General features: G+C 33.8%; 2 protein-coding genes and 1 long non-coding RNA gene across 3 annotated transcripts in view; 2 read left to right on the top strand and 1 right to left on the bottom strand.

Moving 5' to 3' along the window:
* The window catches only part of LOC135839437 (uncharacterized), a 72,782-nt gene that overhangs the window by 34,844 nt on the left and 13,736 nt on the right, over positions 1-24,202 (bottom strand). The window contains exon 2 of the long non-coding RNA XR_010557594.1: positions 8,292-8,356. This is a non-coding gene — a long non-coding RNA (uncharacterized LOC135839437). The remainder of the gene's footprint in view (positions 1-8,291; positions 8,357-24,202) is intronic.
* On the top strand, positions 1,549-9,109 carry LOC135839420 (neprilysin-2-like). Its single transcript, XM_065355434.1, has 19 exons — positions 1,549-1,698; positions 1,773-1,855; positions 3,324-3,401; positions 3,508-3,672; positions 3,772-3,855; positions 3,935-4,196; positions 4,288-4,447; positions 4,952-5,050; positions 5,131-5,284; positions 5,382-5,487; positions 5,586-5,682; positions 7,217-7,393; positions 7,486-7,586; positions 7,664-7,722; positions 7,802-7,850; positions 7,978-8,045; positions 8,128-8,264; positions 8,530-8,694; positions 8,810-9,109. Exons 2-19 carry the CDS (start codon positions 1,801-1,803, stop codon positions 8,981-8,983), a joined length of 2,190 nt encoding a protein of 729 aa, XP_065211506.1. The 5' UTR covers positions 1,549-1,698; positions 1,773-1,800; the 3' UTR covers positions 8,984-9,109.
* On the top strand, positions 10,045-24,045 carry LOC135839427 (neprilysin-1-like). The gene is made up of 15 exons (XM_065355445.1): positions 10,045-10,163; positions 14,271-14,337; positions 15,038-15,115; positions 15,218-15,382; positions 15,478-15,561; positions 15,669-15,933; positions 16,044-16,206; positions 21,543-21,641; positions 21,713-21,866; positions 21,946-22,051; positions 22,128-22,224; positions 22,785-22,961; positions 23,127-23,227; positions 23,312-23,370; positions 23,450-24,045. The coding sequence occupies exons 2-15, from the start codon at positions 14,283-14,285 to the stop codon at positions 23,530-23,532; spliced, it is 1,686 nt and encodes a 561-aa protein (XP_065211517.1). The 5' UTR covers positions 10,045-10,163; positions 14,271-14,282; the 3' UTR covers positions 23,533-24,045.

Raw genomic sequence — 24,202 nt, 5'->3', positions numbered from 1 at the left:
CAATTATCTCGATAAATAGAAACGACCAAATGGGCCCTTTACCTACGGAATGACACATATTTGTACTCAGCGGTATCGAGTCATGTGAAAACGATACCCCACTCATTGATAGTTATTTTTCTCAAAATTCCCATTTCACCCCCCCCACCCCCACCCCCTACGATACATTATTCCAAGTTTTCACCACGGCGCACCAAAGCAAAAATTTCTAATATAGTACGATGATGTTTGGTGGCCAAAAATACATCCAAAAAACGTGTTTCCAAAATTGTACCTCGCAATCTTGATTGTTAATAACCATAAGAAAATGAAAAAAACGCCATTTTGAGGGGTAAATATGAGGGGAGGGGATTGAAAATGTTTGTGGGGATACTTACTAAGGATATACATAACTTCCAGAATCAAAATCGGTTAAAATGGAGCTGAGAAAAGTGTTATTGAAATTTCAAAAAAGGGTGAGCCCCCTCCCCCCTTGATTGTTACAGTTGAATTGGACGAGATATATAGAAGAAACGTTTACTGGATTAGATGTACAAATGGATCTCACTGACCCAAGACGAGTTCAAATTGGCATTAAAATTTAAAAAATACCTATTATATCAAGACAATGATACGATATATTTACAAAATAGTAAATCTGAAACTACTTGGTACGTCTAAGTACAAGTATTAGTATGATACTTACATACATACATAGGAATTACTCGTAATAACGCTAATACATATTTTAATCAGAATTACTCATTTTTTCTTCCAAAAAAATTCTATGCAGTGGTTGGACTTTGGTGGGAAGTTGTTTCCGATCTGTTACCCTACGTTGATTTTTATATTTTCGAAAATTTCCAAAATCCAATAAGCATAAGTACTTACATATCATAAAAGCGTTCAAAAATTTCAATTGACATAATTTCAATACAAATTTTTATAGAAAATTTCCATGCTACATAGAAGCAGCATAAATTTTTATACTTCAATCGAAATTCAAAAAAATACTCAAGTACATACCTATTTGAAAATGAAATTTTATCAACATCAAAAATACTCGAGACTATACACAACATAAAAATAACTATATAACGAGACCAAACGTTCATTTCAGAGCGTTTCGATATTAGTTATGATAAGTTTGTTTACAATGAGATTTAAATACTATCTATTTACATCAATTTCACGATTACATATTAGGGTAGGGACAGGAAAAGGAAGTGAGCCATAATCAAAAAGTTGCCCAATTGCCAAATCAATGTCATTACCAAGTTAAATGAACCGTGAAGGTGAACAATTAAAAACATTTAATCATTTAATCATTATCAAATGCCTGCATAAAAACATCTATTATCGGCCAGCTTTGCATGATTTTGGACTACAAAAAAAAAAAAATTCACAGATCAATTAACGTATGTTAGGTAGCTATTAAATACTTATATAGGTATTTATTTTTATATTTTATTAACTGCTAAAAGATTTGCATTAATTAACAAAGTAGTGCTAGGTGCAAAATTTAATCTAATTCTAGTCCGATTATAGGCGAATAAAATCGAGTACTTTTCTTCAGGCTGCATCATTAACAAAATTAAACTTTTTGTGAGTTGTCGGATCCTACATGTAATCTGACCGGTACACGTTAATTTCTGTATCAACTTTTGAAAGATGATTAATTAAATTTAGTAACAATTTTTCGATTTTTTTTATCCCGGGGTAAGTACATTTAAAAAATACTTTACATATGTCACAAGTAGCTTTTAAATTAAAATTGTTCAACATTCAAACAGAATTATCAATCTTGGGATTTTTTTCAAAATGAGAGGACCATTACCAACCCGTGTTTCTGCTTTAGCAATTATATTCTTTTCTCGTAAGTAAATTTAGTTATATAATTTGTACAGAAATACATAAATGCAATAACTCAGAGCACGAACTCAATTTTTTGAAAAAAAATCCGACTGCAGTACTTTGACCAAAAAAAAAAAAAAAACAAAAAAAAATTAGTTACAAAACGCGATCAAAACATTTTTAACACCTAAAAAATTTCTAAAAAAGAGAGAAAAAAAGAAAATTTCAAATGAATTCATTGATGTAAAAATACGAAAAAAAAAACATTCCAATAAAATTTAAAAATAGAATTCGATTGAGACTTTAATAATTTTAGCAACAAGCAAAACTTTGAAATTTTTTGGAAAATCAAGACTTGAATAATTTTAGTAAAAGCCAAGTTTTTTTTGCAATTTCTCACAAAAAACCAAGACTTTTGAGTACTTAATTTTTGGAAAAGAACAGTAGGCCTAATCCTTTTTGAAAATTTTTGCAAAAAGGAAACAGTTTTTAAAAATGACATCTATTGACAATTTTGACAAAACGCAAAACTTTTTATTATTTTTGACAGAAACCGAGACTTTTAAGGAAATTTTTTGGAGAAAGCAAACCTTCGCAGTAATTTTAGAAAAAAGTGAGGTTATAGGAAATTTTTGACAAAAAAGCGAAAGTTTTTAGCATTTCTCGTGAAATGCAAAATCTTTACATTTTGTCAAAACTTTGACAATATTTCTGAAACAAAAATCAAAACTTTGAACAATTGAAAAAAAATGACGCTAGAGAAATTTTTACAAAAAAGCGACAATTTCAAGAAATTTATAGCAAAAAACGAGAAAACGACTTTTAGAAAATTACATATTAAATTTCTAACTGTATTTCTTTGGAAATTTTAGATAATAAAGCAAAACTTTTTGTCATTTTTTTTTACAAAAAATGAAATTTTGACAATTTTAGCAAAATGCAGGACATTTTGCCAATTATTGGCGAATCATTTTTTTTTAAATGAGGATTTCTTATTTCTAACAAAAAAAAAACGAGACTTCTGAGCAACTTTTGGAAAAAATTAAATGTTTTTGAAGAATTTTAGAAATTTTTGACGAAAAACGAGTTTTTTTTGCATTTTTGACAGAAAGGTAGAACTTTCTGTTATTTTTGGCAGAAAGCGAGACTTTGCTCAATTTTGGCAAGATTTAGGACTCTATATAGGTAATCTCAACTCTGAAACGACAGCAGGAAAAAAAAGTTCACATTAACTCGTCTTTATTTTTTTCTTCCGAAAAGTAGGGTTAAAATTTGGAAAAATCAGAATGCTCGATTTTTTTCCAATGTTACCTAATTTTCGCAACTAAAATTTTGAAAGAGAAACCAAAAAGGTACTTTTAATAACTTCGGTAACTTAAATAGGTACTAGAAAAATAGCTTATTACGAGCCCTGAATAATTGCACGTTATTTTGAATTAATTTAGTATTTGCTATCAATTGATTGATTTAATCAAAATTACTCATTTCAGTTTCGAGTTCGTTTTTATTGGTATCGTCCCAAAATGCCACCAAAAAAGTCTGTGAAACGAAAGAATGTTTATCCGCAGGTAATACCAAAATTTATTTCAATGCTTAGACTTCGATGGCAAAAAAACATTTTTCTATTCCCTTCGCTCTTCTAAATTTTCCCAATAATTTTTTTTGCATATACAGCACAGAACTTGAAAGAATCGATCGACTTTGAAGCAGATCCCTGCGAAGATTTCTACCAATATGCTTGCGGAAATTGGCCAAATGTTCATAAAAATGTGAATGGCAGTACTACCCCACAAAGTACTCCACTATTGCGGTTGAATGAAAATACAGCCGAAATTGCCGGTATAGTAACTTTTATAAATAATGAATGATTAAATTGCATATTTTCACACTCTCTGAAGAATAATTCATCAAATTCGACAATGCATCGTCTGATTGCAGATTTTCTAAAACAGAATAATACCAAAGACGAACCTAATGCCGTCCACAAAGCTAGGAAATTCTTTTGGCTGTGTTTAAACGAAGGTAAGTGATGCACATAACATAAGTAGATTATAAAAATAGAATATCGATAAATTTAATTGATTTGCAATGTCATTTGTAGCTGCTTACAGTAATAAACTGGAACTGATCGAACCTCAGTTAAAAGAAATTGGTCTATCATTACTTCCCTTCATTACCGATGACGTAGTTAAAAACTTCGACTACACGACAGCGCTGGCCAAAGTACCCAAAGTGACCGGAGTCAATGTTCTTTTCGATATAACAATGGATTTACATCCTTTCAATCAAACTCTAAATAAAATCGTATTGAGTAACCTGAAAGAACCATCAAATTCTCCAAATACGACTTCGCCCATGGCAAGGTATTATACCTACTTATCAATTTAAAAAATATGTTTCACACAAAGTACGTAAATAAGTTTTAAAACTGTGGATTCGTTTATCAATTTTTAGTGAAGAAAAAATTTCCGAAGCAAAATTCATGACTGAAGTAATGCAAAAATTGTGCCAATTGAGAGAATCAAGCGCTTGCAGAAGATGGACTGCAGCAGACAATAAGGCTAGGAATGAAACCATTAAAAACATTCTGACGCAACAAGATGAAATTAAACAGGTGATTTTAAATGAATTATTTCTACATAAACTTTAATTGATCTCAAGTTAGTACCCATTTCAATTACCTAGGTACTTCGTATAGTACACTTAATAGAGCTTGAAAGAAATTTCATGGCAGAATAGTAATCCAGGGCATTTTGCAAAAGATTCAATTTTTTTCAATCCCCGGAAGGGTCAAAAAAGAACTTGACTGATTTCAAATTATTGTGCAAAAACTAGAGATTTTCGGAAAAGGAGGCGTGGAACCTCGAAAAAGAAGGTCTTTATGAGAAATGGAACCCTAATTGATTTTTAACCTGATTTTTCATAAAGTGAAGAAAAAATAAGGCTACAGCCTAAAATCTCTTCGAGCAATTTGGAAGGGGAGAAAACAGAGGGTTTCGTGTTTTTTTAACCTTGAAAAAACTTGTGCCACGTCTCCGACTCCTTCAAATTGACCAAGGAGGCTGAAAAGCACCTACATGCGAATGTGACTCTTTTTCAATCACTTTAATATTTTCAGGTCAACCTAGAACCTTCCGCACCAGTCTTACTCACATTGAAAGAACTTCAAAACTTGACCGATAGCATTGCAATTGAAGTGAATACAACAATTCCCAAGGTAATTATAGCCTGAGTACCAATTCAATGCATTCAATTTCACATTCATAAACTACGAATAATGAGACTTGACCGTTACAGTTTAACTGGACGAGATATATAGAAGAAACTTTCGTCGGTTTGGACTTCGTTAAATTGAATCTCAAAGATCCGTCCAAAATTAAAATTTCATGTTCGGATTCCATCGAAGAAATAATACGATACATTTACGAAAAGAAGAACTTAAAACTCATCGGTACGCTTGAATTTTAATATAATTTCACGAATTAAAAATTACTTAATAGCCTAAAAATATTTCTCAATGTTTCTTTACTCGAAAAAATTCAATGCAGAACTCGGACTTTGGTGGAAAGTTGTTTCTGAAATCGCACCCGATATCGATTTAACAATTCGTGACATAAAAAGCAAATTGAACAGCCTTGAAGTCTCCCCAACAAGGTAAGAATTTCAATCATCTTCGAACGAAAATTGAATCGTAATGCAGGAGATTTTTAAGCACCTTTACTAATTACGAAAGTGTATTTTTGTCGATACAGAGAAAGCAGTTGTATTCAAAAAACCAGGTCATCATTCAGTTTGGCAGTTAGTCACTCATACACGACGAACGAAAAATACATCAAAGCCAAGACCAACGTAAGTGATCTGTAATATCTTTACCTACATCTAAGTAAAAACTTGACAATCAAAAATCAAAATTATTCAATATAGAACATGTAGGGTAGCTACGTTTACCTACAATAGTACAGATTGCAAAACAAAAGTCTCAGGATTTTGACCAAATTCATGTGAAAATCTTTGATTTGAGTTGAAAGTTACTCGTGAAAAATTTTAGCTCGGAGATGCCCCTCTGGAAGATAAATGGATGTTCAAAGAGAAGGAATTTTCAGAAAAATCATGGTTTTTTCGCTCTCGCCAGTGTCCAACCTGTTCTGAGAAAAATAGCACTGTTCCAAAATATGATAGATAATTATCAAAAAAAATCCAAAACCACTTTTAAGGTTCCACTGAGCGGTTAACAATTTCCAAGTCACTCATTTTCGAATGAAATTTGTGTTTTGAAAATTTTTTCTTCTCAAATATGTATTTCGTATTAATTACGCCGAAATCTCGAAAGATTTTACGTGCCAATTTTTTTGGTCGTTACAGCCAATAATGGCCTAAGTTGACGCAGTTTGTGAACAGGGTGGATGAAAAAAAATTGAGTTTTGTTTTCTAACTAAATTCAGAAGAGCTATTTTGAGTTGAAAGATACACTGACAAGGGAAGTATCCCAATCAGCACAAAAATAATTTTTTTTGTTGTTGGCTAATTTTTGAAAATTCCAATTTGAGCCAATATTAGAATTAGAAAAAAAAATCAAAATTTCATCAAAATGACTTGGAAAGCTGAAATTCGACCTCCGGAGTCAATTGGTGATGGTTTAGAACCATTTTCGGGCCTCCAGCGGATTTTACTTTCTTCATTTCTTCAAAATTAATAGAACAGTTCAAAACCGCCATCAATCGGCTCGGCAGGTCGAAAGTAGGGAAAAAACAAATTTCAGCATTCTAGGTCAATTGACTGACATTTTGATTTTTTTCTAATTCAATTTCAGTCCAGGTTTGAATTTTCAAAAATTAAAAAAAATCTAAAAATGAATTTCAGCACTTGAAATGTTGACTGATCGTACGTAGAACATAATGGTATACTTTGGGGCCCTCTTTCGCTTCCTCAGCCCTCAAAAAAACAGCATTTTCGAAAAAAAATCATGATCTAATCCCAAATGAAAGCAGGGTTTTCGAAAAATCCTCCTCTTTGAAGACTTAAATTTCTCTTACAGGGACACCTCCGGAGCTGAAAAATCTTAAAAGCAAATTAAAACTTGAAATGAGGGTGTTCGGTAAAATCAGTCAATGTCCTCCAACATTTTTTTTTTTTTTTGCAATCTCCCAAATGTACAAATTTTACGAGGTTTGAATTTGAAATGAAAATCAATAAAGATCAAATTCACACCTATCATGAGAAGGAGCTCAAGTTATTCCTCGCTGTTTTGAAAATGTAACATTTCGAGAAAAATCTACACAATAACATGTTTTTCTCTAAAGGTCCTTCATGTCAACAACGTGATATTGAATACCCAAAATTCGAAACTATTCATTTTAATTCAAGTTATTTGAATAAATTACAGATCGGCAGAATGTTTGAACATATTCGAGAAAGTTTAAAACAGATCATAGAGAACGCCTCCTGGATGGATGAAAAGACCAGACAAAGAGCGCTGAAAAAATTACAGTTGATGAAGTCATATCTGGTATATCCGAGTGCACTCAATGAAACAGCCTTACTCAATGAGTTATACAAAGACGTAAGTGCGTTTTTAGTTTGAATGCAGGTATCAGAAACAGCTTAAGAAAGATCTCAGATAAGCTTAGATTTCGTTTTTTTTTAAAATTCCAGGTAAAGATAACCGCCAATTTCTACGAGACACAGATTTCAATCAATGAGAACCGAATGAAAAGATTCCTAAGCACGAAGAATCAAACAAACGATCTGGACAAGTAAAGATTACATTTTTCCAAACACGTTGTATTATTCCAATTTAAGGGGGAAAAATCAATTTAAAATTTGTTTACAGAATTGAAATAGATCCTAGCGAAGTGAATGCTTTTTATGATCCTTCAGAAAATACCATGAGTATGTCAATTCTCTAGATACCTATTTGTAAGATTTTAAAAACGTGTAGGTATTTATATATTTAAAATTTTTCCACCAGTCATTCCAGCTGGCATACTTGGAGTATCAATTTATAACAACAGTCTACGGTTAGTACGAATGCTTATTCATATCATATACCTGTGCCTATTTCGAATTATGACCAACGTGCCTTTCAATATTATACATACTTACATCCTATGTTATTTTAATTGATGTATTCGTGAATTTGATTAGAGCTTTGGATTACGGTGCAATAGGACATATCGTAGGTCACGAAATAACTCATGGATTTGACAATTCAGGTTAGATCTAGACGAAATTTCTTCAATAAAATACAAATAACATTTATTCGTGATTCTATGGCTACGTTTGGATAATTTTCAGGGCGAAAATACAACGAGACAGGAAATAAAGAGGATTGGTGGCTAAACGCAACTTTGACCTCATACAAGGAAAAAGCTCAATGTTTCGTCAATGCCTATGGCAATTATAGTTCAAACTTTCTCAACATTACACAAAAGGTAAGTACTAAGAAAAAAATTACTCACTGTGACATTCCTCTAAATATTGAATCTTTCATAATTCCATGTTCAAATGCAAAAACATTCACCATCTGAAAACAGACAAATATAATAACAAAATTGGTTGAGTGTATTGGATTTTTTCCTGATGAAATAAAAATATTCTAAAACACTTTTAATTATGTAGTACCTACAAGAATAATCGAAATGAATAACGTGAAACTACGAACCAATAATAATGCATATTTACACCTTTTCCCCCCAGGCTGACGGTGTAAGAACGTTAGGAGAGAATATCGCCGATAATGGTGGATTCAAGGAATCACTTTTGGCTTACAGAAGAGGTGTAGCTGAATATGGACCGGAAGCGATACTGCCGAATTTTGAAACTTTCACTCACGAACAACTCCTCACACTAGCATTTGCCAATGTAAGTAATTTTTGAGATATAATTCATAATAGGTAGATATGTATCAACTATCAAATCATACCAGTGGGGTACACACAGATATTTAATAACACTCCGTCAACTCTGTTTCTCACAGGTATATTGTGAAAATCCAACGAAATCGTATGCGGCATTGGTCAAGTACGACGTACACAGCCCACAGGCAATTCGTGTCAACGGAGTACTCAAAAACTCCAAAGAGTTCGCTGAGATTTGGAAATGTCCAAAAGGTAGCAAAATGAACCCGGAAGAGAAATGTACTGTTTGGTAATGTTTCGAGCCGAATTTTCATCTTAGGAGATGCAATATACATACGTAGACTGTGATTTTAAAATTTTAGCACTTCGTTGCTTACATGTAATTAGATATAATGGATAATAAAAAATATACAACTTTACGCGTCTTTTGATTTCAAAAATTATATTTTTCAATGTTTTGCCATTATAAGTAATAAAATCTGTGAAATATTCGAGAATAAAATATTTTCAAACCACGAATTAACTAAGTAAACTAAAAACATGCGATTTGTAAATTTTGGTCGACTTGAATTTTGATGGCAACGACCCAGATCAACGTAAAATATCAAAATGATATAATCTTTTGGAACTGGACTATTTTTTCTAAAACAGGTTGGTTGGGTAATAACTAATGAAAAGAGTAAAAAAAAACTACGATTCCCTGAATTTTTTCGAAAACGTCATCTCTTTGAGAGCTCACATCTCCCCTCCAGGAACACCTCCCAGCTAGAAAAAATTATGCAGTTTGTGCGAATGGAGCTTTCCAATTTGCAAGTACAACCAAGTAGAAACAACGTAAATGAAAATGTACATATATAACGCGATCATCACTGTTTATTTCTAGAGTTTCGAAATTAGGATAAATCTGTGTACAATGACGTTTTACACTATCTATTTACACTAAATTTCACGATTATATATTAGGGTAGGGGTAGGAAAAGAAAGTGAGCCATAATCAAAAAATTGCACGACTACCGAATCAAATGCCATTAGCAAGTTGTTAAACGAAACGTGAAGGTGAACAATTAATTATTTTTAATCACGATCAAATGCCTTCATAAAAACATCTACTAGCGGCCAATTTTGCATGATTTTGGAATAAAAAAAATTAAATACACAGATCAATTAACGTGGCTACTTATTAAATAGGTACCTATTTATTTTTAGATTTTTTCCAATTGCTTGAAGATTTGCATTAATTAGCAAAGTAGTGCGATGTGCAAAATTTAATCTAGTCTGATTAGGCTAATAAAATCATTGTTCAGACTGCATCATTATTCATTAACAAAATTAACTTATCGTTAGTTGACGTATTCTGTATTTATTCAAGTTAGTTTAAAATTTATATGTATGTATAATTTATTCGTCGATTCAATTTTTGAAAGATAATTTATTAAATTCAGTAACAATTTTTCAATTTTTTTTTATCCTGGGGTAAGTAGTAGCTTTTAAACTTAATCTGAATTTTAGATTACAAGAATTCATAAAATTTCAATTAGTTCAGTGGCAAAATGTATTTCTTGAACGATAAGCGGCAAATTATGATAAAGCTTTGAAATTTGGTATGATGAACAAGGACACCAAAAGAAAATTTTTAAGCCCGGGAGACAATCGCCAAGTCCCATAGGAGGGGAATGGGGGTGATTTGGGGGGAGGGTTCAACCCCCATTTTTAAATTTGAGATTTTCTGAGTAAAGTTTTTGCATTTTTCTCAAAAATACCCCAAAATTACAGTTTTTTAACCCTAGACCACACGCTGACCTTCCATCGACATTTTTATGGTCATTTTCGGATTCTACAGGTCAATTACAATGCGAATCGACCATCAATACTTTCACATACCTCTACCGTGGGTGTACAGAGGGGTCTGAAGGGGTTAAAAATTGGCGTTTTTTCGGCATTTTCTCACAAAAATCGGGGTTTTTGAACTGTGCACCGGATACAATTAGCGGGAGAAGGTTCTAATGTCAAATTTCGAATACTACAAAGCAAATGTCATCGAATAAGACTCGGAGGCACTTTTTACCCCCCCCCCTTATGGGAGGTAGTAGAGAGGGTCAAATTTGACCCATTATCTTGCTTATGTTGAATCAATTTTAGAAATGTAATCAACGTATGAGTACATTTCCTTACTAACGAGATAATGATGTTTATATCAATGTTTTTTGTACCGTCGAGCCCAAATTTGCAATAATTTTTTCGATTCCAAGGCGGGGGGGGGGGTGTGAGACCAATTAGACCATATAGGGGAGTAGGTGTATTTTTCACAAAAAATCGACATGTATATCGAAATGTAGGTTTTGAAGGATGTTGATTTCAGAAATGCTATCAGTTTTTCATTTTGGTCGAAGCTAAGGGGATGATATTGCATTCAGGGGGTGGGGGATGACATTTTTCACAAAAAATCGACATGTATACCGAAATGTAGGTTTTCAAGGATGCTGATTTCAGAAATTCTATCGATTTTTCATTTGGGTCAAAGCCAAAGGGTTGATACAGTATTCGAGAGGTGGAGGATGAAAGTTTTCACCAAAAATCGCCATGTATGTGTACCTACATCAATTTCTTTTCTCTCAATAATTACCTTTTGTGTTCCGGCTCAGCGAAGTGGGAGTCTGATTAATATGTTATTTGACATAATTTTGTTCAAATATTTTCGATTATTCATGATACTTGAAGGGCTAGTTACTAGATGGAGATTTTTCAGAATGAAAATTGTGTCATTGGAAATTGCTGCATCTTGAATAATTATGATTTTACTATTCCAAAACCATGATAATTTAACAAACCTTCCATACATCATTTTTTCATTCCAAAGACACTATCTCCATGTAAATGTACGCTGAGACCTCTCATCAGAATGTGAGAACGGGGTTGAGAAAGCTGACCGAGGAAAAAGTTGGAAAAATATTTTTATAACTCCCAATGAAGTGATAAAACAATTCTCATTTTGTCGAAAAGTTTTCTTTTCTCTAAATTTCATCCCCCCCATCTCTCGAATACTGTATCACCCCTTTGGCTCCAACCCAAATGAAAAATCGATAGAATTTCTGAAATCAGCATCCTTGAAAACCTACATTTCGGTATACATGTCGATTTTTTGTGAATAATGTCATCCCCCACCCCCTGAATGCAATATCATCCCCTTAGCTTCGACCAAAATGAAAAACTGATAGCATTTCTGAAATCAGCGTCCTTCGAAACCTACATTTCGATATACATGTCAATTTTTTGTGAAAAATAGACCTACTCCCCTATATGGCCTAATTGGTCTCACCCCCCCCGCCTTGGAATCGAAAAAATTATTGCAAATTTGGGTTCGACGGTATAAAAAACATTGATATAAACATCATTATCTCGTTAGTAAGGAAATGTACTCATACGTTGATTACATTTCTAAAATTGATTCAACATAAGCAAGATAATGGGTCAAATTTGACCGCCTCTACTACCTCCCAGAAGGGGTGTAAAAAGTGCCTCCGAGTCTTATTCGATGGCATTTGCTTTGTCGTCGTCGTCGTCGTAGTCGCGCTCCTTTACAGGAGATAGCGTATATGTCCATCTATATTAGCCGGTATCTAGCGTATCTAATTGTTTCTTTCAGGGTCTTGCAGGGGGAGTTGGCCGGTGAGTTTGTTGTTAACAGTTCCGATCGTTTCCTCCCTCTTGTCAATCTTCCTTGGATTTTCCCCTGTACCGCTAGCATGAAAATACCGTTTTCTCATATTTTATGAGCTATATACTTTAGCTTTCTGTTTTTGATGTCTTCAACTACGACTTTCCGCTCCTCTTCTATTCTTGCTAGTACTTCCTTGTTGGTAATGAAGTCCTTCCACCAGATCCGTAGTAGCCTTCGATAGCACCACATCTCAAAAGCGGATACTTTCTTCTCGCATTCTGCACTCATGGTCCATGTTTCGCAGGAATACTTCAGAATGGTCCATACGTAGCATCGCATAATTCTCTTCCTCAGATCAATACTCATCGTTCGATTTCCCAGCACATTGGCAAGGTTGTTGAAAGCGGTCTTTGCCATTCCAATCCGTGATTTAATTTCTTTATGATCTCTACCATCGTTGTTTATCAGTGCTCCAAGGTACCTGAATTGCTTTACATTTTCAATTTCTTGTGATCCGATGTTGATTTTGACCTCTTTATCATCTCCTTTCGTAAATCTCATCACCTTGGTCTTGCCTGCATTTATTTTCATTCCATATTTTAATCCAGCACTGTTGATTTGGTTGATCATTTTCTGCATCTGCGCCTCTGTCTCAGCAAGGATCACTTTGTCGTCTGCATAACTTATTTCATTTATTCTCTTGCCGTTGATCTTGAATCCCATTCGTTCGATTCGCGCTTCTCTCATTATTTCTTCTGCATATACACGTTGAACAACCTGGGTGAGAGGGGGCATCCTTGCCTCACACCTCTCTTTATTCCACATCCGTTCTCCGAGTACTCAGTTCCAATCTTGATGTTAGCGCTTTGCTCCCAGTACAGGTTCTTGATTATTTGCAGGTCTTTGTGATCGATATTGTATTTTTCCAGGATCTCCAACATCTTCTCATGGTTGACACGATCAAATGCTTTTTCATAATCGACGAAGCAAGCAATGATTTCCGTATTTGCATTCAGTGCTCTTTGAATGATCACTTTCAGCAGGGCAATTGCATCTCTCGTCCCTTTTTTTGCTACAAAGCCATATTGTGTTTCGCTTAGATTTCCATCTATCTTCTTTTCAATTCTGGCATTTATGATGGAGAGTAGTAGCTTCAGTGCGTGGCTCATCAGTGCGATGGTTCTATATTCAGAGCATTTTTGCGAGTTGTTCTTTTTTGGTATTGGTACAAAATTTACTGCTTTGAAGTCCTTAGGCAGAGTGCCTTCATCATATATTTTGTTTATTATCTTCAGCATTTGCTTTGTAGTATTCGAAATTTGACATTAGAACCTTCTCCCGCTAATTGTATCCGGGGCACAGTTCAAAACCCCCGATTTTTACAAGAAAATGCCGAAAAAACGCCAATTTTTAACCCCTTTAGACCCCTCTGTACACCCAGGGTAGAGGTATGCGAATGTATTAATGGTCGATTCGCATTGTATGTAATTGACCTGTAGAATCCGAAAATGATCATAAAAATGTCGATAGAAGGTCAGCCTGTCATCCAGGGTTGAAAAACTGCAATTTTGGGGTATTTTTGAGAAAAATGCAAAAACTTCACTCAGAAAATCTCAAATTTGAGGCATGCCTCTCTCTCAGATTTAAAAAGTAATGGTATTTTCTAACTCAGCGGGGTTCAATCATGTGGAATTGACACCAATATCGCCCCAATAGCCCTTTTTGGAAAAATGGGGGGTTGAACCCTCCCCCCAAATCACCCCCATTCCCCTCCAATGGGACTTGGCGATTGTCTCCCTGGCTCAAAAATTTTCTTTTGGTGTCCTTGTTCATCATACCAAATTTCAAAGCTTTATCATAATTTGCCGCTTACTTACAGTTTGCCACTGAACTAAATATTCAAACGGAATTATCTACTTTAGGATTTTTTCAAAATGAGAGGACCATTATCAACCCGTGTTTCTACGTTAGCAATCATATTCTTTTCTGGTAAGTAAATCCAACTATGTTGTGTACAGAAATAAATGCGATAATTCAGAGCTCGAACACAATTTTTTCTAAAAAAAAGAAGTTACTCTAGTAACCAAAAAAAATTAAAATCTAAAAATGAAACTCGATTGAGACATTTGCAGTTTGGCAATTTTTGAAAAATCAATACATGGGCAATTTCAGCCAAAGGCAAGGCTTTTTGGCAATTTCTGCCAAAAAAACGAGATTTTCAAGTGATTTTTTTGGCAATTAATAACTTTTTTTGAAAATTTTCGAAAAAAAGGAAACAATTATTAAAAATTTTAAGCAAAAAATTACGCTTTTTGGGCAATTTTGACAAAACGCGAAACTTTTTACTGCTTTTGACAGAAAGCTAGATTTTTGGGAAGTGGTTTTTGGCCAAAAGTGAGAATGCTTGGTAATTCCTGACAAAATTAACGTCTTTTTTTCTAAAAAAAAGGGCCAAAATTTGAAAAAATTGGTATGTTTGAACTTTTTTTTAAATGTTGCTCAACTTTCACAACGAAAATTTAGAAAGACAAGCCAAAAAGTATCTGTCTTTAGTAACATTGGTCGGTACCTTTGCTAGGTATGTACTTGAAAAATATATCTTAGTACAAGTCCTGAATGATTGCACGTTATTTTGAATTAATTTAGTATTTACTATAGATTGATTGCTTTAATCAATTACTCGTTTCAGTTTCGAGTTCGTTTTTATTGGTATCGTCACAGAACTCCACCAAAAAAGTTTGTGAAACAAAAGAATGTTTATCCGCAGGTGATACAATTTATTTCACTACTTGGACTTTTATGGCAAATAAACATTTTTTCCATTCCCTTCGCTCTTCTAAATTTATCCCATATCTTTTTGCCAATATAGCGCAGAATTTGAAAGAATCGATCGACTTTGAAGCAGATCCCTGCGACGATTTCTACCAATATGCTTGCGGAAATTGGCCAAACGTTCATAAAAATGAGAACGGTAGTGATATCCCACAAAGTACTCTACTATTGCGGAAGAATGAAATTAATGCCGAAATTGTCGGTAGGTATAGTGACTTTTATAATGATTAAATTACGTATTTTCACACTCTCTGAAGAATAATTCATCAAATTCGATAATGCATCGTCTGATTGCAGATTTTCTAAAACAGAATAATACCAAAGACGAACCAAACGCCGTTCACAAGGCTAGGAAATTCTTTTGGCTGTGTTTAAACGAAGGTATGTAATGCACATTGCATAAGCAGATAGATCATAAAAATAGAATATCGAAGTTAATAAATAGGTGGGCTAAATAAATTAAATTGATTTACAAATGTGATTTGTAGCTGCTTACAGCAATAAACTGGATCTGATTGAACCTCAGTTGAAAGAAATTGGTTTATCATTAGTTCCTTTCCTTACTGAAGAAATCACAAATAAAACCTTCGACTACACGACGGCGTTGGCCAAAGCACCCAAACTGACCGGAATCAATGTTCTTTTCGATATCACAATGGACTTACATCCTTTCAACCAAACTCTAAACAAAATCGTATTGAGTAACCTTAAAGAAACATCAAATTCTCTAAATACGACTTCACCCATGGCAAGGTACGAGCTATACCTACTTACTTATCTACTTATTTAAAAAATATGTTTCACACAAATACCTACGTAAATATGTAGGTTTTAAAATTACGGATTCGTTTATTAATTTTTAGTGAAGAAAAAATTTCTGAAGCCAAATTCATGGCCGATATAATGCAAAAATTGTGCGTATTGAGAAGACCAACAGACTTTTGCACAAGATGGATTGCACCAGACAATAAGGCTAGGAATGACACGATCAAAAACATTCTGAAACAACAAGATGAAATTAAACAGGTAATTTTAAATTATTGTAATTTTTTACAATCAATTTTTTCGAGCTCCAGTCACCCGTCCCCACTCTTTTAAAATAAATTACTGCGTTTGTATATTGTACTTATGGTTTTGATTTTTAAAATATTCAAACCAAAACTGAACATTGAACCTTGCCAATTTTTTTAGTCATCATAAAAATTTCGATTCGGGCCTTTTCTCCCCTCTCCAATTTCAAAAAAATTAACCCTACAAAATTTCCATGTCAACCTTCATTTTTCCATTAAGAAGAAAAATCATAAATTAAAAGAATACTTACGTCTTTTTTTTTTTTTGGGGGGGGGGGGTGTTTATAATTATTAGATTATTACACCCCACGTCAGATTATATTGAATTTGTCAGGTTGTGTTTTTTAACAATAGTAAGTAATAAATTGTTCTATTTCGGAGGGGCTGTCAGAAACGGAGAGAGAGTTTTCATCTATTTGAAGAGATAATCGATCTTGGTGTAATTGGGGACAATAGAATAGAAGGTGTTGAACAGATATGGGTTCAGAAGAGCAAAATTGACATGATGGTTTAGGGGCTTTTAGGTAAAGATGGTTATGTGTGATTTTGGTGTGTCCAATTCTCAGCCTTGTCAAGATATAGCTTCTTCGAGTCTATTTAAGTGGGAGAGGTTTTTCCAAGGATGAACTGATTTTTTATGTTGAAAGAGCTTGTTGGCTGTTTGTTGGGACCAGAAATTTTGCCAATTCATGTATATATTTTGATTGAGAAAAGATTTGATGTCGTCAGCTGTGATGACGATGGTAAGGGGGGAAAGAGTAGTTGCAGATTTCGCATAAGTATCAACAATTTCGTTTCCAGTGATTCCAATGTGGCTGGGAACATACATAAACTGAATAATAAAGTGGGAATTTTGTAGCTCAAGTAGTTTTTTAAGAATATTTTGAACTATAGGGTGATCAGAAAGTAGGTTTTGTATAGAAATCAATGAACTTAAGGAATCACTCTGGATCAAAAAATTTATGTTATCTGGTTCAGAGGTGAGTATATCACAGAGGCAATGATAGATAGCAGTGAGTTCAGCAGAGTAAATAAATGAACAGTTTGGGAGTTTGCAATTTGAAATTTCACCATTAATATAGTATGCATATCCAGAATGATGATTTGGTATTTTTGATCCATCTGTGAAACAGAGGTTGAATTCGGGATATTTTGATAGAAGTTCTAGATAGTTATTTTTAACTTACTAATGGGGAATGATTTTTCTTTGAATAATTATTCAAATAGTAGTCAATTTGGGGAGGTTTAAGCAGCCATGGAGATTAGGATATTGGTTTTTGAACGAGAGTTTTGGGGTCTATTTGAAGGTTGGTTAATGTTCTAACAAAATCAGAGATAGGTCCTTCTAAATGTTCAAAAAGCTGAGGGTTGGGTAGGTGAATTGAATATTGGAGTGGGTGAGATTGATTGGTTGAAGCTGTTGTGAGAATTTATTTGTTATTAAAGTTCTTCTGAAGTCTGGGGGTAATCTGTGCAAAGATATCTCAAACAATCGTTTACGTATGTATATTGTATATTAGAAATAAAGAAATTGCAGAAAAGTTTCTCTCAAACAGTGGTGAAATTGAAATTGATCGTAAGCCCATCAAAGCCAGATGGTATAGACAAGAAAGAAATGATAAAAAAAATTATCACATCCAATGTACCACCACATCCCTAGTGACAAGAAATACGCGTTTTAGTCTCACTTTTCAGCTATTACGCCCACGTTTTTTCAAATCCGCTCACTTGTTTTCAAATCCGCTTTCAGGATGTTCTACCTGAAACTGGTTTTCACTCCATCCGCACTGAGTTTATGCCATCTCACACTCCAGGGGGTCTTTCAAAAATTCAATTCCACATTGTGTTTACACGATTACGCTGGGCATAAACGCACCAAAAAACGCAGTCTCAAATTTACACAATTGACCGCATATTTTTTGTCAGTAGGGATGTGCCTCATGATGAAATAAGCAAAATAATAATTTCACATGGAATCGCTCCTTCTTCCAATATGAAGTTTTTGAGACTGTCACCAGAGGAGGATCTTACAGGTATCTTATCAGAACACTGATTTGTGTACATTCCTGCTGAAGATGCAACCAAATTACCTTCCTCTTGAGCTCATTGAACATAATGAAGATGAATACAGCGTATTCTACAATGATGCTGTTGTCAAATGCTTCATCTGTCACCAATCTGGATTTACCTCACAATCATGTGAATTTAGTAAGCAACCTCCTCCCAAAGATATTGAAATCACCGAGCAACCAACTGATTTGAGTCAAAAATCAACAGTCACCATTAAGGTAAACCCGCATTAGTACGCAGTTAAGGTTTGAGACGCTCCAGCTCCCAGAGTTGTGCATAAAAATTTACGAAATTTTGTACACATGAACTTTGAAGTCTTGGGTACATAACTGCTTACTCACTTTTGAATTTCCCATTGCTGCTTTTTCGTAATAACGCAAAAATGAGGGCAACTCAAATGCCTACTAATAGGAAGCTACCTTCCTATTAGTACGCAAATGTCCGCCTATAAGTACGCAAGAGTAAATACACATTAAAAATTGTAATTTTCAGATTTTCAAAAAATACATTTTTTTGACATCATATTTTTTGCCCATTTTTTTGAAATTAATGTTAGTATCATGATCAGACTTCATAATCTTGAACTTGGATGGACTAAATACCAATTTCAGCTAATTTTATTCACTTTAATGCGAAATGATCAAAAAAATGAAAATTTACATGCAAAAATGATGCGTACTAATAGGACTTAGGGGGTACGTACTTAGATATAGGAAGTTTTTTGTTCTGACATAAAATGATGTCTAGCTCTATAATAAAATAATATTTTCAAAATGTCTTTTTTTTCATAAGAAACTACATAAAATTACGGATCGATTGGTATAAGATACTTATCAAATAACTCTATTTTAATAATGTTCAATCTCATTTCCCATTTTGATGAAAAAAAAATCCAAAACACAGTTTTTCATTCAAATGGTTCTCAGAGACAGAGTTTTTATTCAAACTGCCTGATTTTTTCAGAGAAACTAGAGTCAGTAGTCAGCTACGTCATGGTGTGGTCAAATTTTCGATCAGTGTTACCAATCGCGAGAAAAACGCAATGCGTACTAATAGGCTGTGCGTACTAATAGGCAGGTTTACCTTACTGAGGTTACAGAAGTTGTAGATCCAATAAATCAGCCATCTACAAGCCATCTCAGTTCTGAAAATGTTGAACAAATAGAAATTGATCAACAACCTATTAAGAGACCCTTATCTACAAGTACTATCTCCCAGGATGACCAATCTGGCATTCAAACTATGTTATCAAATACCTAATGAAGAAACCATATCAACCAAACCAAAAAAAAGAGAAATAAGAAAGTCAAGCTTGAAGAAACAGAACCATTTACTATAAAACAGCTAATGGAATCTATAGAAGAAAATTTTGAGGAAAACAAAAATCAGTACCCTATATCATTCCATATTTTCAAAAGGATCCATATCATTTTGTTACTCAATTTACTAATGATATAGAAGGAGTCATTAAAATGCTATCTGAGAACTACAAGTACCTACTTGAAATACAGATCTATGAAAATTAGGTTCACAAAACTTAAAAACAAATTGAAAATGACTTCCCCTGATGAAGAAAAAACCAGTGATCAAGAAACAGATGAATCATCAGAAGATATATCAGAGAATGAAAAAAATTGAAAATCATCATTTAAAACGAATTAAACATCTAGTTATTGTAACATTTTAGTTTTTAGATAATACCTATTATGTTTACTAATTCTATAGCCATAGTGTAACTAGGTAGTAGTGTCTTTGTGATTGAAACACCTGCAGTCACCGAAATAATTATCAGCGCCAAAGTTTACTTTTGGATTTTGGGAAAACTTTTGAAAATTCATTAAAAAAATATTAATTACCTATTATAGCAGAATTTCAATTTTTTACTTCATTTCAAACAATGACTTTTGAGCCATATAGTCCAGTTCGCAACGAATTTTAAATTCCTCCGGAAAGGTCCAAAAATAGACTTGACTGATTCAAATTTTTGTGCAAAAACTAGACATTTTTGGAAAAGAGGCGTGAAACCATGAAAAAAGAGGTCTTTGAAAACAATTTAACCTAGCTGATTTTTAACCAGATTTTTTTTTTGAAAGAAGAAAAAATAAAGCCCAGGGACAGCCCAAAATCCCTTATGAGGTTCCGGAAGACTATTTTTCTTCGATTTTGCAAGCCTGATAATTTCCTTTTTTTTTTTTTTTTTTTTTTTTAACCAAAACTCTAAGGTCATTTTAGCCGAAGGCATTCCAACAAGATTCGCTCAAATTTAATCAAGTGTTCAGAATTGATTTGGTGTAGGATTGAAGGTGTTTGAGTGGGAATGACCGCAATTTAAAATTCACCAATGATCAGATTTTTAAGAAGGGGTGAGGGTAAGGGGGTAAAAAAAGGTCGGAATGGAAATTAATTGATAGAAATTCAAAAGTAGCATATTAAAGAATCAGCCTCTTGGAGCAATTTGGAGTGGAGAAAACAGGGGCTTTCGTGTATTTTCAACCTTGAAAACCCTTTTTGTCATGCCCCCCTTCCTCCATCAAATCGACTAACCGGCGTTTGGTGGCATAGCAAACCAAATCGAATGTGGTACCAACGTGTAGATCTCGCCGAGACGAACAGAACCCGCTACCTACAAGCCCCTTTATCTATTCATGGAAGGAAACTACGAGCGTCTAAAGTGTACCAAATGAGCAAAAAATGAAAAATTGTCAAAATGAAAAATTCGACCTGGGGAGCTTGTAGAGCATTCTTTTAGCTGAAAATTACAATTTTTGGCATTGGCTTACCTTCATTTTTGAAATTATGCAACTTTGAAGTTTTGAAACACATCAATTTGAGTAAAATTTCATCAAATTTTACTCAAATTGATCTGTTTTAAAACTTCAAAGTTGCACAAATTCTTCAGAAATGAAGGTAGGTCAATGCCAAAAATTGAAATCTTTAGCTAAAAGAATGCTTTACAAGGTCCCCAGGTCGAATTTTTCATTCTGACAATTTTTCATTTTTTGCTGATTTGGTACCCACTTTAGACGCTCGTAGTTTTCTTCCATGAATAGATAGAGGGGCTTGTAGGTAGCGCGTTCTGTTCGTCTCGGCGAGATCTACACGTTGGTACCAGTACCACATTCGATTTGGTTTGCTATGCCACCAAACGCCGGCTAAGTAGGCTGAAAAGCACCAACATCTGGATGTGGATTTTTTTCAATTACTTACTCGTAATATTTTCAGATCAACCTAGAACCTTCCGCACCAGTGTTAATCACATTGAAAGAACTACAAAATCTAACTGACAGCATTGCAATCGAAGTGAATACAACGATTTCCAAAGTAAGTACTTAGTAATTCAATGCATGCAATTTCGCTCTCATAAACTACAAATAATGAGATTTGGCCGCTAGTTTAATTGGACGAGATATATAGAAGAAACTTTTGCCGGTTTGGAGTTCGTTAAATTGAATCTCAAAGATCCGGCCTCAATTAAAATTTCAACTCCGGATTCCATCAAAGAAATAATACGATACATTTACGAAAAAAATAATTTAAGATTGATCGGTATGTTTGAATTTTAATACGATAATTAAAATTTATACGCATTATTCATAAGTTTTCTTTTCAAAAAACCCCAACATAGAGCTCGGACTTTGGTGGAAAGTTGCTTCTGAACTTTTACCCGCCATTGATTTGACAATTCGTGACATAAAGAATAAATTGAACAGCCTTGAAGTCACTCCAACAGTGTAAGGGGATTTCAATAATCTTCGAATGAGAATTCCTTTAAGTTACTAATTACGAAAGTGTATTTTGTCGATACAGAGAAAGCGGTTGTATTCAGAAAACCAGGTCAATATTCGGTTGGGCAATTAATTACTCATACACGACGAACGAAAAATACATCAAAGCCAAGACCACCGTAAGTGATCTTTATAATACCTAAGTAGAAATTTTACAATCATAATCAAAAATCAAATATGATTCTAAACAGGATATGTAGGGTAGGTACGTTTACCCACAATATACAGCCGATCGCAAGAAAAAAAAGGTCGCAAAATTTTGATCAAATTCACTAAAGATTTTCAATCGAGTTGAAAGTAGTTCATGAAAAATTTTAGCTTCGAAATGTCCCTGGAAGAGAAAAAAAATCGTAGTTTTCTCGCTCATAGCCGCTCGAAAATTAGGATCTTGACTGAATTCGGTCAAAGTCCTCCGACATTTTTTTTTCGCCATCTACTCATATTTAGGTACAATTTTCACACGGTTTTTATTTGAAATGAAAATCAATAAAGATCAAAATTCATAAGTATACCAAATGAGAAGGAGCTCAAGTTATTCCATATCATTGTTTCTTTTCTTACATGGCCTGCATCTTCTCCGTAATACAGAGAGTGTAACAAAAACCAACGTGATATTAAATATCCAAAATTCTAAACTATTAATCCTAATTTTTTAGTTATTCGAATACGTAAATTACAGATCGGTAGAATGTTTGCACATATTAGAGAAAGTTTAAAACAAATCATTGAGAACGCCTTCTGGATGGATGAGAAGACCAGACAAAGAGCGCTGAAAAAATTACAGTTGATGAAGTCATATTTGGTATATCCGAGTGTACTCAATGAAACAACCTTACTGAATGAGTTATACAAAGACGTAAGTAAGATTAGTGTGAAATGGCATCGTGGAAACATTAACACATCGCATAAAAATCTATAGGTACCTACTAATTACTTCTGATGAAGTATAAGTATATGGAGTCTACTTTCAGCTACACCAAAGATCTCTGATAAGCTTAGATTTTTTTTTTTTGAATTTTAGGTGAAGATAACCGCCAATTTCTACGAGACACTGGTTTCAATCCATGAGAATGACTTGAGAAGAATCCTAAGCATGAAGAATCAAACAAATAATCTGGAAAAGTAAAGATTACATTTTTCCAAACGCGTTTCATTTTTCCAGTACCTATTTGAAGAAAAAAAAATCAATTTAAAATTTGTTTACAGAATTGAAATAGATCCTAGCAGAGTGAATGCACTTTATGATACTCCAGAAAATACCATGAGTATGTCAATTCTCTAGATACCTATTTGTAAAATTTGAAAAACGTGTAGGTATTTATATATTTAAAATTTTCCCCACAGTCATTCCAGCTGGCATACTTGGAGTATCAATTTATACCAACAGTCTAAGGTTAGTACGAATGCTCATTCTTATCATATACTAGTCGGGGGTCCCGCATAACGATCACCTGCACCCCCTGCCGATTCTCCGGGACAACTTTTTTCTCAAAGGGGAAGTGCTAACAAGGGAACCTCTTAAGGGGTCCGCCTCCGATTTGAACATGACTGCGATTTTTGGAAAGAGCATGTTCTAAAACCACCAAATCCACATTTTCAGCTGCCCAAGTTCATTTTTCGATTTTTGGCGAATTTTTGAAAATCTAAAAATTGACTATTTTGGTGATTTATGCTTTTTTTTAAAAAGTACGTACTTGATCAGTAAAAATGTTCAAAATAAGTCCTAAAACTGATATTAACCCCCCAAATCCAAATTTCATCATTTCCAGCCATTCTGGAGCCTCCAGCGCGATTTTTCAATTTCTCCAGAATTTTGAATTTGCTCCAGAAGGCGTGAATATGAAGTTGGGCAGCTAAAAATCGAGTTGTGTGTTATACTCGACCTGTTTAACATTCTTGACCCATGTAAATATTTTGATTAAATTAATGTACGTATAGTCGTTCCATTGAGTTATCATTTCATAGGTACAATCACGATAATCATGGATACTTGTTGATGAGTAGTGTCGTAGAAAGATTGAAGTCTTTATGACGAGCTAGTTTGGTACCAAGAAATATTTCCTTTCTTAGGAGTATTTCTTGGAATTCACCTAAAGT

This window comes from Planococcus citri, chromosome 3 (assembly GCF_950023065.1).
Source record: "Planococcus citri chromosome 3, ihPlaCitr1.1, whole genome shotgun sequence".
Classification (NCBI taxonomy): domain Eukaryota; kingdom Metazoa; phylum Arthropoda; class Insecta; order Hemiptera; family Pseudococcidae; genus Planococcus; species Planococcus citri.
This window is presented reverse-complemented; position numbering and strand designations above follow the sequence as displayed.

Coding starts and splice junctions, on each gene's coding strand:
- LOC135839420 (XM_065355434.1), top strand. CDS start 1,801: ATGAGAGGACCATTACCAACCCGTGTTTCTGCTTTAGCAATTATATTC. Junction 5,683..7,216: donor ACATCAAAGCCAAGACCAAC/GTAAGTGATCTG, acceptor AATAAATTACAG/ATCGGCAGAATGTTTGAACA. Junction 7,394..7,485: donor TCAATGAGTTATACAAAGAC/GTAAGTGCGTTT, acceptor TTAAAATTCCAG/GTAAAGATAACCGCCAATTT.
- LOC135839427 (XM_065355445.1), top strand. CDS start 14,283: ATGAGAGGACCATTATCAACCCGTGTTTCTACGTTAGCAATCATATTC. Junction 15,383..15,477: donor AATTAATGCCGAAATTGTCG/GTAGGTATAGTG, acceptor GTCTGATTGCAG/ATTTTCTAAAACAGAATAAT. Junction 22,052..22,127: donor CTTGAAGTCACTCCAACAGT/GTAAGGGGATTT, acceptor TTGTCGATACAG/AGAAAGCGGTTGTATTCAGA.